General features: G+C 39.4%; 1 protein-coding gene across 3 annotated transcripts in view; it reads right to left on the reverse strand.

Annotated features, from left to right (window-relative positions):
* LOC114000590 (phosphatase and actin regulator 1) overlaps positions 1-14,088 on the reverse strand; it is a 147,139-nt gene that overhangs the window by 112,374 nt on the left and 20,677 nt on the right. For all 3 annotated transcript variants that reach the window (XM_039386661.1, XM_027745000.2, XM_027745003.2), the window contains exon 2: positions 13,282-13,446. In XM_039386661.1, the coding sequence (XP_039242595.1) occupies positions 13,282-13,446 (165 nt within the window). The remainder of the gene's footprint in view (positions 1-13,281; positions 13,447-14,088) is intronic.

A 14,088-nucleotide genomic window follows, 5' to 3' on the forward strand; every position in this document is an offset into this window, starting at 1 on the left:
GATTTCGCATATTTTCAATTAGCACAGAAGGGGAGCGTCTCAGCTCTCTTCCCCCGCGGCTTTTCTATCCTGTGTATTTGCAATGTTCAGTTTTATAGTCTTCTCTTCTAAGGATGCAAGGAAAGAAAACAGACCAATATAACTCATACTGCAGCGTGGGGCAACAAGGGCACTCAAATATACATAGTATTTCCTGGATGAAACCATGTTGCCAAGACAACAGATATCACACATAAAAGTCACTCTCTCCCTCAGGGCATATAATTTCACATATACGTTCTGAGGATCCTGGTCAAGTGCAACTTCTTTCTCTCAGTGGTCATTTTGATGATCAGGACCCGAGGAGAAAGATGTCATGACTATTCTGAAGAGCTCAGAGCCAGCTCAATTCAGCAAATGAACCAGTGCCAGAAGACAAAGAAGAAATTGCAAAATAGCTACGTCTTCACCAGCAGCAGGGGCTCCGGTCCTCTGGAAAACAGTGTTCAGGTGTCAGCACATGGGATCACAGATGGGATGCTGTTAATTGTTTCTGACTGATGGGAGGTAGTGGCGGGGGGCTCACTCATGACCCTCTGCAAGAGGAACTCACTTAACTCCCTCTCAACAGATGCAAGCATACCAACTAAAATGTCCTGACCAAAATGTGAATAAGCATTAATTTTATTAATTCAGGGGCAGCAATTCATGCTTCAGCTGCCTGCATTCAGAAGGTGCGACATTATGAATGACACAGCTGAGGCTTGGTTTGATCTAAGTGCAGTCACTCAAATGAGGGCAGCTGAGTTAAGCCAGTCTCACAACCCTTGCAGTGAAATCAGAAAATGGACTAATCTGCTAGACTAACAAACGGAGGGATTTTGATTGGTTTTGTCAGCTTCTTGCAGTGCATTTTAGCCTGCAGGAATGTTGTCTGCACATTATTGCCAGAAATACCACAGCGTCACTGGCCTCTCATTTCAGCACAATGCCTTTGCAGATTCAGATGCAAAAAGTCAACATCAATATTTAGAGGTAGCCATTCCAAACTGGAAGCTTTCTGGAGCGTAAACATCACATCTAAATAAAAGATAAGAGTATGTACTTGGTTAGTACAAAGGATGAGTACATGTGCTAGAGCTCCTGCATTGGTGCTGCCAACAGCAGTTCCATGTTATGGAGATCAACAGTGGATTCCTGACCGACTGTAGGGTCAGTTTAGATCTATTACTAATTAAGAGTAGCTGTCACTGATTTAATTATTTTAATTTATAAATCAATATACATGAATTTTCTGTAATAATCTTCCCACAACATTTCTACATTTGTTTGTCTGCAGAGAAGTGCCCTATCTCTCCAAGGAGTCTTATCCAAACCCCACAAATACCTGGAGAGTGGCATTCACAGCCTGGCTCTTTTCAAAGCAAATGGAAGAGTGAGGACACACAAAGATTTTCCACCAATCATAAAACCCCAAATTATTTCCATAAGCAATTTCTCAGAAGTTCCCTGTCCTGATCCTTGCCTTCCCTACCTCCTTGAAGTACATTTGATGAGACATGTTCCAGACATTCTGGAGTTAGCACTGAGGTTGTAAAAGGATGTCATGTGTGTTGCCGCTCTTCCAAACTCATTGCCCTGTCTAAAACCAGAACAGCCACTAGCTGGTGAGAAAAAATGCTACCACTCAGGCACATGTAAACTGTAGCCCAAATGTCACCTGAATATTTCCCTCACAGACAATTACATCTTTTTTTTAATTGATGTTTAATCTACCTGTAGCATATTTTCTTATTAGATATGAAATTGGGAGGAATGCTACTATAACTAAATACAGACTTGATTCCATGCCCACAAAAACCAGAGAGAATCAAATGATCATTTTTATGGGGCTTTTGATCAGGTCCATAAAGCATATAGTCTATTAGAAGTACATGTACAGTTTTGAAAACAGAAGTGCCAGCACGAAAGTGTAAATGCAGTACTGATTCTTGATGATAGTGATAGAAAATTCATAGGTTTGATAGTGTCTTGAGGCAGAATTTAACCATAAAAGGCCGCAAGGGTGTGTTTTGAGTATTTGGGCACACTCTGGAAACGTTATTAAACAATAAATTATTGTTTATTACTGCAAAGAGCTGAGCACCCCCCTAGTCCCATGGTCTTCTTTTGGGAACAAAGCACCTCAGAAGGGAGACTGTGCAGCTGGCAGTAGCCTTTGTGGCCAGTCTATATGAGCAAAGGCTTTTCGTATTCATCAACCGCCTGCCAGGCACCCTGTGCCCAGTGAGGACAAGGGGAGAGCTCATCAGCTACAGCAGGAAGAAAATCAAATTCATTGTCAACCATTTTCAGCACAAATGTATGTGATTGCCTTCAGGCAGAAACATGCCTGGACATTCTTTGGACCTTCCTCAGAGTACAGCTGTTGGTCCCATGCTACTTTTAACTAAGGAATAAATGAAGAGCACATGGAGATCACGAGCTTCCTGCAAAACATTAGGGAGGTGAGCAGTTGGTGTTTTCAGGTTCAAGCGGTAGCTGGTGGCAAACATAAATTCCCCAATAACTTTTCTTTAAAAAATGGGCAAACAATGCTGTTGGTTAAGTTGAAAAAGTATAATTCACCATAGCAAAAGGATGGCTTTTACTGCCTGTTTTGATAAACAGAATTGTTTGCGATTGCCTGATTAACTTGGAGAGGCGCATATAGAACTCTGAGGATATAAAAGACCAATAGTGTTAATTACCAAATTAAAATCTTTTTAAGAGGAACTAAGCTCTATCCTTCAAAAATCTACATGGACATATTCACCTGCAAAATAAGACACCAAGATACCACATTTTTCAACCTAGAAACATACACCTGCTACTCCATCAAGAAAAAAGAAATAGAGAGTGATGGTCAGCATCATGAATCTATTCCACCACTACTTTTATCTAAAAGCATGGGATATCCTGTACATAATAAGCAACTCAGATGCAGTCAACAACAGATAGTATTATGTCTTCAGCTTATACAAACAAACAGAAATGAAAATAAGTTTTATTTTTAACTACTTCTTTATACAGACCATACCACAGAACTGAAACATTCATCTGAAAGTGTATCAATAAAGCACACTATGAATATTCAGAAAATCCATAAGTTTCTTCCACTCATGAGTTTAACTTTTAACAAGGGTGTGTATTTTTTCCCCACGTTTTTGTTTTTCAAGACTTTCTTCTACGTTTTAATAATCTTCTTTATTACCGAAATCCAAGATTCTCTCTGAAATACTTGACTTGGTGAGCTGCAGTTCTGAAGAAACCCCACACATGGACAGATCAAAAGGCCTGGTGAAATTGCAATTAGGTCCTGAAATACTTAGGAGTCCAATAATCTATAGGTGTTTTTTGCAACAAGACTGGGATGGGTTAGCACCAGAATCTGGAAGAGAGCACAGCAGCTTTCTCTCTTCAATAAATGCTTTAATTACCACCTTGGACTTCCTTCCACCCAGTTCCTCACGCAGTCCAAGTAGCCAAGTGCAGCTTTCACCAAACAGAGCCTCTAGAACCCATCTCTTGTGGCAGCTCAGGCAGTTATCTGATCTACCTTTTCCTGCACAGTAGCTCCCATATCTACTTACACGGGTGCTCAGGAAAAGCCATCTGAATTAAGTAATTCAAGAAGGATCACCAATGCCACATTAAACACTTGTGTGGGCACTTTAATTCAGAACTGAGTTTGCCTTAATGAGTTAAAATAAAATGAATGAGTTTATGAACTTCATAAACATCCACTCAAGGGTTTATGATATCATAAATAATCTGTTTCATATTTAAGGTTTAAATAATTCAAGTTACAATGTATAAACAAGCCCTAGAATAAACAAAACTTGGACCAAGATTTCTAAGAAACTGTTCTTTGTCAAGCTATCTTTGATTTCCAATTGATAATCTGTTTTTTCCTATTACGTCTCTGTACACAGGGCAATTCAGTTTCTCTTTCTAGTAACTATTTACTATTCTTCAACATCCCTGGAAAGAGCTCATGAAGCTAATGGTTTTGCCTAGGTGATTGCCATCCATGTTTCAGATCCCCACGGAGCTGAAATTCTTATCTCTGTTGCCAATACCCTACACATCTAGCTGTATGTGCCTTTTAAATGCAATTCATGGACATGGAAATAAAGGGCAGCTACTGTGAATAAAAAATCCCATCAGATTACACTCATTGGGCTGCATGGTCACATTACTGTAACAATCCATTTCCCAATCACAACACGGGTCAGAGGCCACAGCAGGATTCATTTGAGGTACCTTCATGCTTGCCTTGGGGATTCCTGCTTCATTTCCCCCCTGTGGGAAACACTGAGAGCAAAATAGTATTCCAGGAATAAAACTTCCTCAAAAGCACTTCTGAATGAAGACATCTAACAAATTTCCCTTTCAGCAACTATTTGGTGGCAGCAGCATCTAAAAGGAGGTTTTCCTCTCCATTTTTCTCAGAGGGAGAGGACCACCCTCACCTCTGACCAAAGTGCAGGGAAACCAGTGGAGTAACTGAGCAATTTCCCCAGCTGAAGCACTGGATCTCTGTGGTGCCACTAGTGGACTACACTGGGTCTCAAGACTTGCATGTGCACAACAGATACTACTGACAGATGACAAATTTGTATGTCTCTATTCAATGGCTGTTGCTTTGGTGGAATAACCAAAATGACCCACGATATGGTTACACTTGATGATATTAAAAGTCTTTTCTAACGTAAGCGATCCTGCGGTTCTACGAATTGCTTAAAAGCAGGATGCTGGGACCAGCCAACACCCTAACAGAAAGGACCTGCAGCTTTTTTGTGCCACAAGGATAACCTGGTGCTACGGCTGCCCACTATTGCTCAGTCTTTGTTCTCATCACAGATCAGTTGCCTCATGGTTTCATGTCACTGTGAAACGCTGCTATTTTCTCCTGTGCCTTTGAAAAGGGCAGTGAAAATCGGAAGAACAAAAGCCAACAGTCTGAGAAATACTAACTAATTTCCATCCTTCACATGCAATCTAAAAATAAGTCAGCTTCAATGCATTTTGTTGTTAAACGAAAGCATCCTAAAATAACCTGTAAGGACCCAGTCTGAGGAAGACACTATCTTCATGAGTCACAGCAATAGCAGCTGAGGCTATACAACTTTTTACACAAGAATGAGCTTCTTCCAAACACACTTGTTCTCTCTCCTCACAACCAGATATTTCATTATTGCTGATCTGTTGCTAAAAACAGTTCTTAAAACATCTCCAATGAACACTGTTCTCTAATCCATATACCATGCAGAACCTTATGCTATTAACAGCATCTGTTTTAAATCATCAAAATTTTTACATTTTCTAACAGATTAACTGTATTATTATATTATTTTAACATGAATGCATTGTTAGAATTATGTTGCAGCATTACAGTTTGGGTGGCCTCATATAATCTTCACACAGCAGCTGGAAATGTAATTAGCATAAAAACCAAACAGCCTCATTAAACATCCCTTTCCTGTAAGAAGGGACACATTTAAAGGCCTCGTTTCACACGTTCCATTACAGCTGGCACAGGGCTGGAACAACCCCCAAAGGCATTTTTCAGTCCAGCTAAGCAAAGCCCTCTTCTTAAACACTGGAAATGTTCTGCAGCAGATCTCAGGAAGACACAACAATACTGCTCTACAGTAGAATACATGCTCCCAGAAGAGTGATTATACCCCCCATTTTTTAACTAGGAGCTTCCAGTTGGCAATTTAAGAATAAAAATAGACAACTGCTTTCATTGCCTTCTTTGTACAAATCAGATCTGCAACTTCCGAATGCATTTGAATTCTTTTAATCTCCTTAAAATGACAAATCTCAAAATGCTGATAATTTATGATTCCAGCTATAAAGACGAAAACATTTTTCTTTGCCACCACTTTCCCTTGCTAGGAAGTGCCTTCTGCCACCCTAAGCTTTGGGCTGTTTATCTAATTGTGAAGTTGAAAATAACCACTGACTGTAAGAATCTCTGTGCATCTTTGGTTCCACAGCAGTAGGCAGACAGACAGGTTAGTTTTGCTCCCTCTACAGAATGGCAAAACTGTTGCCTACAGTTTTGTATGAATTGTGGTACATTTTTCTGGCCAGTTTCTCAGAAGACATTAAGAAAATGTCAGTGCATGCAAAGGAAAGTTATGTGCACTCCTAGGATATTTTTTTCACTTCCAAAATTCAGAATACATCAAGTGTGCAGTTTTGGACCAACGCAAAAAAACCCAACCTGAAAATGGGTTTTAATTTTCATTCAGTCCTTGAACGCAAGCAGTGTAATATTTCAGCAGGCCTAAAATACAAATGTTCTCTTGTCTATCAGGCCATTTTATATTTGAAATTAAAATTTTTAACTATACTTAATAATATCTAGTTCAAATTTCAAAGAGAAATCTAGATTTGAATAAAAACTCTTCTAAGAGTCATTTAGAAAACACTGAAATACAATAAGCTTATTTTTTGGAATTTACTTCAGATAAAAATATTTGCTTCATTTAATGTGCATTTGTGAACAGCCCAAGTTCCTGCAAAATGGTACTTTTCTTCAGTGAATGACATTTTGCACTTCTTGCAAAAAAATCAGAAAACAGTGAACAAACCTACTAACTCTGAAAAGCGGTTGTACTGCTGGTTTTTAACAAAACCAAAGCTCCTTTTTGCAAGTTTGGACTAAGTGTCATTTTTCTCTGTTCTCCCAAAATCTTGGAAATGATTAGTGATTTTCGGCAACGTGTTAATGTTCTATGAGCTGCTTCAGCACAGCAAAAATACCTGGCTGGGACCAGCGTCTGTATCACCTGCTCACTGTCTCACACCAAAAGGGTCATTGGGGTTTTAACACAGAAGTATTAACAGGTTTTGTCATGAAAGAGAACGTGAAGGACTTTGGGGTCTTTCAGGCTTCAGGGTAACTTCAGACCCAGCCAGCCTGCAAGGGAGACTCCACTCTCTTTCTCAAAGCTGATTCAGAATTACATTTCCAAGTCATCAGAATAAGAGTATGAAGGAAGAAACCCCATAATCAGTTCTGTTCTCCATACTTAAACCTAGAGGCGGTCTGGCCTGAAAGTATAAGAAGAATTAAAACTGAAATATTAATACCTTTCACATGGAATCACATTAGATATTAAATAAAATTCAGAAGAACAGAACAGGACCATAAAATTCTTTAAAACACGGTTATCCTTGTTAGCCAACGATCCAAACAAAACCACCCTTTTCTCACTGAAAATAGGACTTTTGCAGATAGATTTCAATAACCTGGTACTTGGAAAAACCAACCAAAATCTCTCAACCCATAGACTATCTCCTCAGAAGTACAGGCAGAGGTGAGGGCAGGCATGTTTGCAGGCAGCGCTTCTCCTTTGTTTCCCCAGGCAGAGGTCTTTCCAAAATAGCATGACTAGTTTAATAGCCTGAGAGTTTTACATGAGAAAACACAAGAGGCAGTCACTGGTAAAGCAGAAGGTTTAAGAGAAGCCCTGACAACACATAATTGAATTTCTCCTGATTGGAATATTCTGGAAAGAAAAGTTCAAAATATTTACCTGTTGTAGTTAGAAGTAATAGGCAGAAGGAATAAAATGATCTGGGTATGGTTTATGAATAGCAGTTCTTCTAATTGAACAGATTTACCACATTTTGTTTTCTTCTTGTTATTCATCAGAAACATTGAAAGTCCTTGCCTGTAAGTGTTTCCAATTTAAGCAATCCCTCTGCTGACTGGGAAACTTAACTTACATAAACACATTGACATATGATTTTTTATAGAGCATTTTTTAAAAAAATTCTGGTTGGAAAAAACAAAGCACCAAGACTTAGTAAGTGGAAAAAAAATAGCATTTGAACACAAAATGAATGTCTGTTTTAATGTAGTGAGTGAGGGGAGTGAGGCAGCTAAAAGTCGCCTGAGCGGATTTTGTTTTGGCACACGACTATCTTCAAATGGCTTGAATGAGTGTGAAAGCAAATGGAAGAGCATATTATACCCTTCCTGAAAAGCAAACTGAAAAAACTCAGTTGCTCCTTTTTTTTGGCATTGTCTACATTATTGGGCTTAAATCTTTAGATCCAGCACACAGACCTCAGCCATTCCTGTCTAACAGACTAACTGCTAGCAAGAGAAGATTGTCATCCCCTGTACGTATAACTATTAAAAGAGTCTTAAGGCCCTTTGGCAGCTGATCAACCCACGAATCTGCCCTGATAGTCCTACTCCCCCAACCCAATGTCTCCCAACCCCACTGATGATGCCTGGTTTGCCTTTTGGCTCTTTTGATATCCTGGGTCTACTTCAGCCCCAGTCTTCACTGCTTCCAACTGCCCAGTCCTACACCTTGAGACAGGTTCTAGGACACCAACCTCTACAATTAAGCAAATTAAACTTTAAATTAGGTAGGAACAGGTCTTCCCTATTCTCAGGAGAGCACCCAAAACACGAGGCTAGGAAGTAAGAGTCATGTCTTTCTTTGGTCACAGAACAGGACATGGCTCACTAGCTCACCCATAGGTTTTGGGGATGGGAGCTGTGGCACCAGAGGACTGATCTGAGATCGCTGCCTTGCGGAACAAGTTGTAAGTATTTATAGGAGGGGAATCTGCGACACAAATGAAAGGTTTTAAAATACCTAGGAGGAAGGGTTGAATTCAAAAGATTCCCCTTTCTCTCTTTAGTATTACTGATTGTCTCAGACAGCCATTTACTTGGCAACAGAGCTGCTGTGGAGCTTTCTTCTGACACAGGTCTTTCTTTGCTCATAACACAGGGTGCCAATGTACCTTACCCAAACATAGATTAATGCCTTGCCTCTCGTACCTACAGATGAACTTTCTCCACATCCCTTTGTTTTTCACCATCTCCTGCTTTCTCATTCCAACCAGTTTTCTTCAAGTACAAGCTACAATGCTTCCTCCTCCTTTTTGCCAGAGTACTGCAATTCAGTGAGCAAGGATGGGGGAAGACGGATGCACCAATTCTTTAAAATAAAGGTCACCAGAAAGGGGAAATGACAAAACAAGACATTTTTCTCTATTCAAACTCCTGCAAGCAGCTGAAATACTTTATTTTTTTCTGAAAGGTTGCAAACAGTTGGCTTTTGATAGAAGCAGTGACAAAAAAACCTATGATCATATTTCAAGTAAGTGCGGAATTTATTTTCCCTCAAGCTTTTTTATTTCAGAAGCACTTCCTTCTCCAAAACATCGCCAGGAAATGACATTTCACCAGCATGTCTATGGCACTCCAGCAAAACACATCCAGGAATATTTTTCAAGTTCACAACAAGGTGAGCAGAACAAGATCAAGGTATTAAAAGAAAAAATGACAAAGGTCTGGCAGAGGAGACAGTAAGCTTCCTCTCTTGCTATCTGCTTTGCTCATTCCCAGAGAGCCCAGTGTGGCTTTAAAAACCTCATGGAGCCTGCTGGAGCCATCCCAGCTGCATCCAGCCATGGAAATGTGCTTGAAAAAAAACCCCTCTCTCTGTTTCTTCCTGGCTTCTTCTAACATAAGTGAGACTGCTCCTTATCAGAAACCATCCTATAATCTTGCCATTTAGAAGTTTGGCAAGGGGGCCTCAGCCCTCCAGGAAAATAAAGGTTTCCACACTTTCTGTGCAAGATGAAATTTCAGGTGAGTTAAAAAAACATAGACCATATTTTTGACTATAGCATGAGGAAAACTGTGGCTGACTTTGATTTCTTTTTCTAACTCTGCGTATATAGAACTTCACTATCAGAAGCGTTTATATTGTACTGTAGGAGTTTCTTTATCCATCAAAGAACTTTCAATGGGACCTTCTGTGATAAAATGATTTGCAATCCTGACAGTGAAAAACACTCTGTGCTGCAGAGACCTTAACTTCTGTCCAGTAGTAGAATTACTGTGAGAATTAACTTGTTTCTGTTCCTGCTGTGGTACGCTGGCTTCCCTCTCAGACTGTAATCTCCCTTCCCGTTTGCTCTGAGATTGAGCCTGTCCACAGCTGGGCCCATCTGTCACTCACAGTGCATGTCCTTTACAACCTCCTTAACACACCACCTTCCAGCAGAAGAGGTCGCTCAGATCAAACCCCAGATGTAGGCTCATCTGGCGCTCACCATCTGCAACAACAGACCACCCCACGGTGCAATCTTTTCTACCTGCTCTGGCTGCTCTACAAAATACCTAATGATGATGCTCACAGACAGACCAACTGCAAGGCAAAAGCATCAGACGTCTGCATCAAAACCTGTGACTTTTAACTTCACGACTAAGTCAGCACCAAGGCAATGTCAGACTTTGGACCCTTCTGCATAGTCACTACAGGGATATCAAAACCAACGTAACCTATAAACATATAAATTCTATGAAACACACGCATCCTTTTAACCTTCTGAGCGTCAGTGACAATACAATAATGAAGATGGAGGATGAGGGACTTATTATACTCAAACATCACACTTGGAGTATTGATGTGCTGAAAGGAACCATATATAATAAGCATAACATCAATTGATCAAATTGTGTATTTTCTGTCTCAGCTTATGCAATGACCAAGTGTCAGAAAATAACTTTTCCTATTAACTTAAAGGGTTTTTTTTGCCAATTGACTGCTGAATTATATTTTAAAACATTCATTTCTGAATAAATAATCAGAGCTTTTAGTCTGATAAAGATATAGATACAAAATGTTAGCATTTGGAAATACCAAGAAAAAGGCAACCTTTCAACCTTAAATATCAGCCTGTCTCTCTCTTTCTTCCTGTTCTCTCCCAGAGAAAAACTCCCATTAATTTCTAAGGAAGTTGTCAGATAAGGCCATGTGTTTTGTCCCTTATCACTTTCAGCATTAAAAATTATCGACTCTATTGTTGCAGCAAATAAGAGCCTAATAAAATATTTGTATTAGTATTATTTTTTGATAATTACTGATGTTCTACGCAGGTGGTAAGGCTTGGGTGCATGCCTGTAGGACACTAATAGGAATATTTTTTTTTCCAAGTGTCACATTTATCAGTGCACTAGAAGAAAATAAGCCTGTATTATGAAGTTTCATGCTGGCTCTCATTATGCCATCTCACAAGCTTGTCCTTTGATTTATTATAAAGATTAAATATATTTTCTCAGTGATATCAGAGGAATTAGACAAGAGGTCATGGAAATGCTGACAGAAAAATGTTAGTTTTGTGTGTGTAAAATCTTTTGTATGACACATCCAAGTTTCAACCAATGCTGCTTAATTGCTGGGGGGATGCTGGTGGATTCCTGTTCCCCGGGGTTGGGGATGACAGAAACTGTGGGGTCCCAGCTCTCGCACAGTCCAGAAGTCAATCTCTACCCCTGCCTTCTGCAGGGTGCTCAGCAAATTTCACATCCTTGTCGATTTTGCTGCAGTTAGTAGCAGGGGAGCTGACAGGAATACCAATTTTGCAGAGCAGCTGCAGGATACTGTTAACTTCCTAGAAATGGAAATTTTCCTAACAAAAAAAAAAAGGTTTTGGATTCAAGTAAGATCAAATCCAGTACTGCAACTGACAAATGTTCCTGCAGATCCAGCTTTTAAATTAGTTTTTCAAACACTGAGGTCCATCTTACTAGGGGAGGAGATACGCTGGCGTGTCTGGTAAAGCTTACTATTCCTCTGAGAAGAGAAAATTCATGTTTTTACTCGGGTTTTAATCACTATGTACTTTCCAAATATTTTGGTAATGGGGTAAATGTACGCGACAATTCTTGGGATGCCCAGAGTAGACTATATAGGCATATTCAATCCATCTTCAAACTAATCAGTCTAACCACAGCTCAGCCTCACCTCCTGGAGCTGGATAAACCATAAAAATAAATAGTAGGAAGGTTTGGCAACCCGTAGTACCTCCTGAACAGCCATGGTTATTCTATTAGCTGTAACTAACTAACCCAGCATGTTGAAACCAGATTCAAAGTAAATGTCACCACAGCGTCCACATATCCCTGAGAGCTATGCGGTTTTCATGGAAATCCTGCTATACTGCACTACGGTTATGATTGAGACAGAACATGAAAGACAAGACTTTTGTTCTGCAGAAACATGTAATTTTTGGTGACAATAGCTTCTCAGCTCTCAAGTCAAAAAATGCGATTATCACTCACGAGTAATATAGTCATCTACTACAGTTCATGAGTTTTTGGCTGATGAATCAGAAAGCAGCCTAAACAGTACACAGTAAAGAACACCTTCGGATATAAACCTTAAAAACTCTTATTCTGCATTTAACCTCACGCAAGAATTCGCACTTAGTTAAATGAGACTTCTCGCCCAGTTATGACCCATTTTCAGGAGTACAGGCTTTGGGGTGCCAGAATGTACTGCCAAGTCCTGCCTGAAATCTTCCACTGTGCAATACACAGGCACAAAGCAATTGGGCTGTAACTCAAGCTTCATCTGGCACTTGAAAGAGCAAGATACTTACTGCTTTCTTTCTAGTCCTAGTGAGAACAATAAGAAATCAGGAAAAAAAATCATGTTTTCTCACAGACAATCCAGGCTCAAGACTTGCAAAACCACATGTAGTAATTATTGGTCATTGTGCAAGAACGAAGAAAAGAAACCTTCCAAATAGATTACAAAGCTTCCACAATGTGCACCAGTGCCCAGATCGGGGATTCTTGCTTAGATCAATTTACAGTATAAAACCACATTTGTGCAGTTTTCTATATTTTTTTATTATTAAAAAGGGTCTTGCACAAGGAGTGCCATAAAATGATGGCAAAAGGAAGGGTGTGGCAGGAATTGAGATTTCTTTCTCTCAGAAAACAAGTGGCATATCTTTCCTGCCCAATGGAACAAATAATTTCTGGTTACGTAAGTATCTCAACACAGTGTCAACTTCTTTGCCATGTATTTTTCTTGCTCCTCTATTAGCACCCACAGGAGTTTGAATGTGGTTAAATTGACCACTAGCATTATCTTTTCATACTGCTGTTTTCTTTCTTCATGATCGGCTAAATCAGTGTTACAAGATTTCTTATGAGTTATGCTCTAGCTCTAGTAGCAGAACCTGAATATACAGCTTTGGTGAGCTGCTGCTTTAATTGTAGTGCACTCAAGGTGTTGTTCGGGGTTTTTTTAAAGAAATAGTTTGTAACAAAGTTAAAATTCTCTTAGAATCTGATAAATCTCTCCAAGCCAAGTTTCAACAGTTTAAAAATATATAAATTGAGGCTGTATTACACATTTTTAGTCTTGTAGAGCAAGAAGTTCCAGATTAACAAACCGACCCCAACGCAACTATTACCTGCTGAAGTGTGCTTAAATTTTTCGCTCTTCTTCTTCCTCCATTTCCATGGCTTAAAAAGTCTCCCGAGAGTGGCAAATTTGCTTCTTCTTCTGATCGGAGGTGTGTGAGTCCCAGGTACTAGAGAATCTGAACGCATTGCAGCCAGTCTTTCCACTTCCTCAGCTGTAGATTCAGCAAGACAAAGAGAAAAGAAAATGAAAGGGGGAAAATTAAATAATTGCTTTAATAAATTATCAGAGAACCACACAGATGGCTAAAGTTTTCCATAGTCACAGAGGACAGTAACAAAGGGAAAAAATCATAGTCCTTATTATTTTACCATTTTCTTTTCTTTCAGTGGAATCCCTAATCTACTGTAAAGAACAGTATTAACAATTAGATTCAACAGGAATATGGATTATTACAAATCTTTAACAAATTGTTCTACATTGCTCTAGACAGCTGGCAGTTCATCCATCAGCCATTCCTGGGGAAGTGTGACAGAGACTGAGGAAGAGAAAGCTCAAACAAAAGGATGCAATACTGCTTAAAAAAAAATTACAAGGTTGTTTGTTTGTTTGTTTGTTTGTTTTTTTGCAATGGAAAGAGCCATTTCTGTCAACTAATATTTATCATGAGCAAGGACCCTGATAAGTAAAGACCCTTTGGTATCATTACTGTGTCCATTGAAATTAGCTTGGGTTATAAAAGGGGTTGCATTAGGAACTTCCTAGTGAGAGAAAGGGTGCTAAAAACTCACAGAATCATAGAATTGTTTAGGATGAAAAAGACCTCTAAGATCGTTGAGTCCAACCGTTAACCCAG

Source organism: Pipra filicauda, unplaced genomic scaffold (assembly GCF_003945595.2).
Source record: "Pipra filicauda isolate LSUMZ 115617 unplaced genomic scaffold, ASM394559v2 scaffold49_size4853605_pilon, whole genome shotgun sequence".
In the NCBI taxonomy this organism is placed as follows: domain Eukaryota; kingdom Metazoa; phylum Chordata; class Aves; order Passeriformes; family Pipridae; genus Pipra; species Pipra filicauda.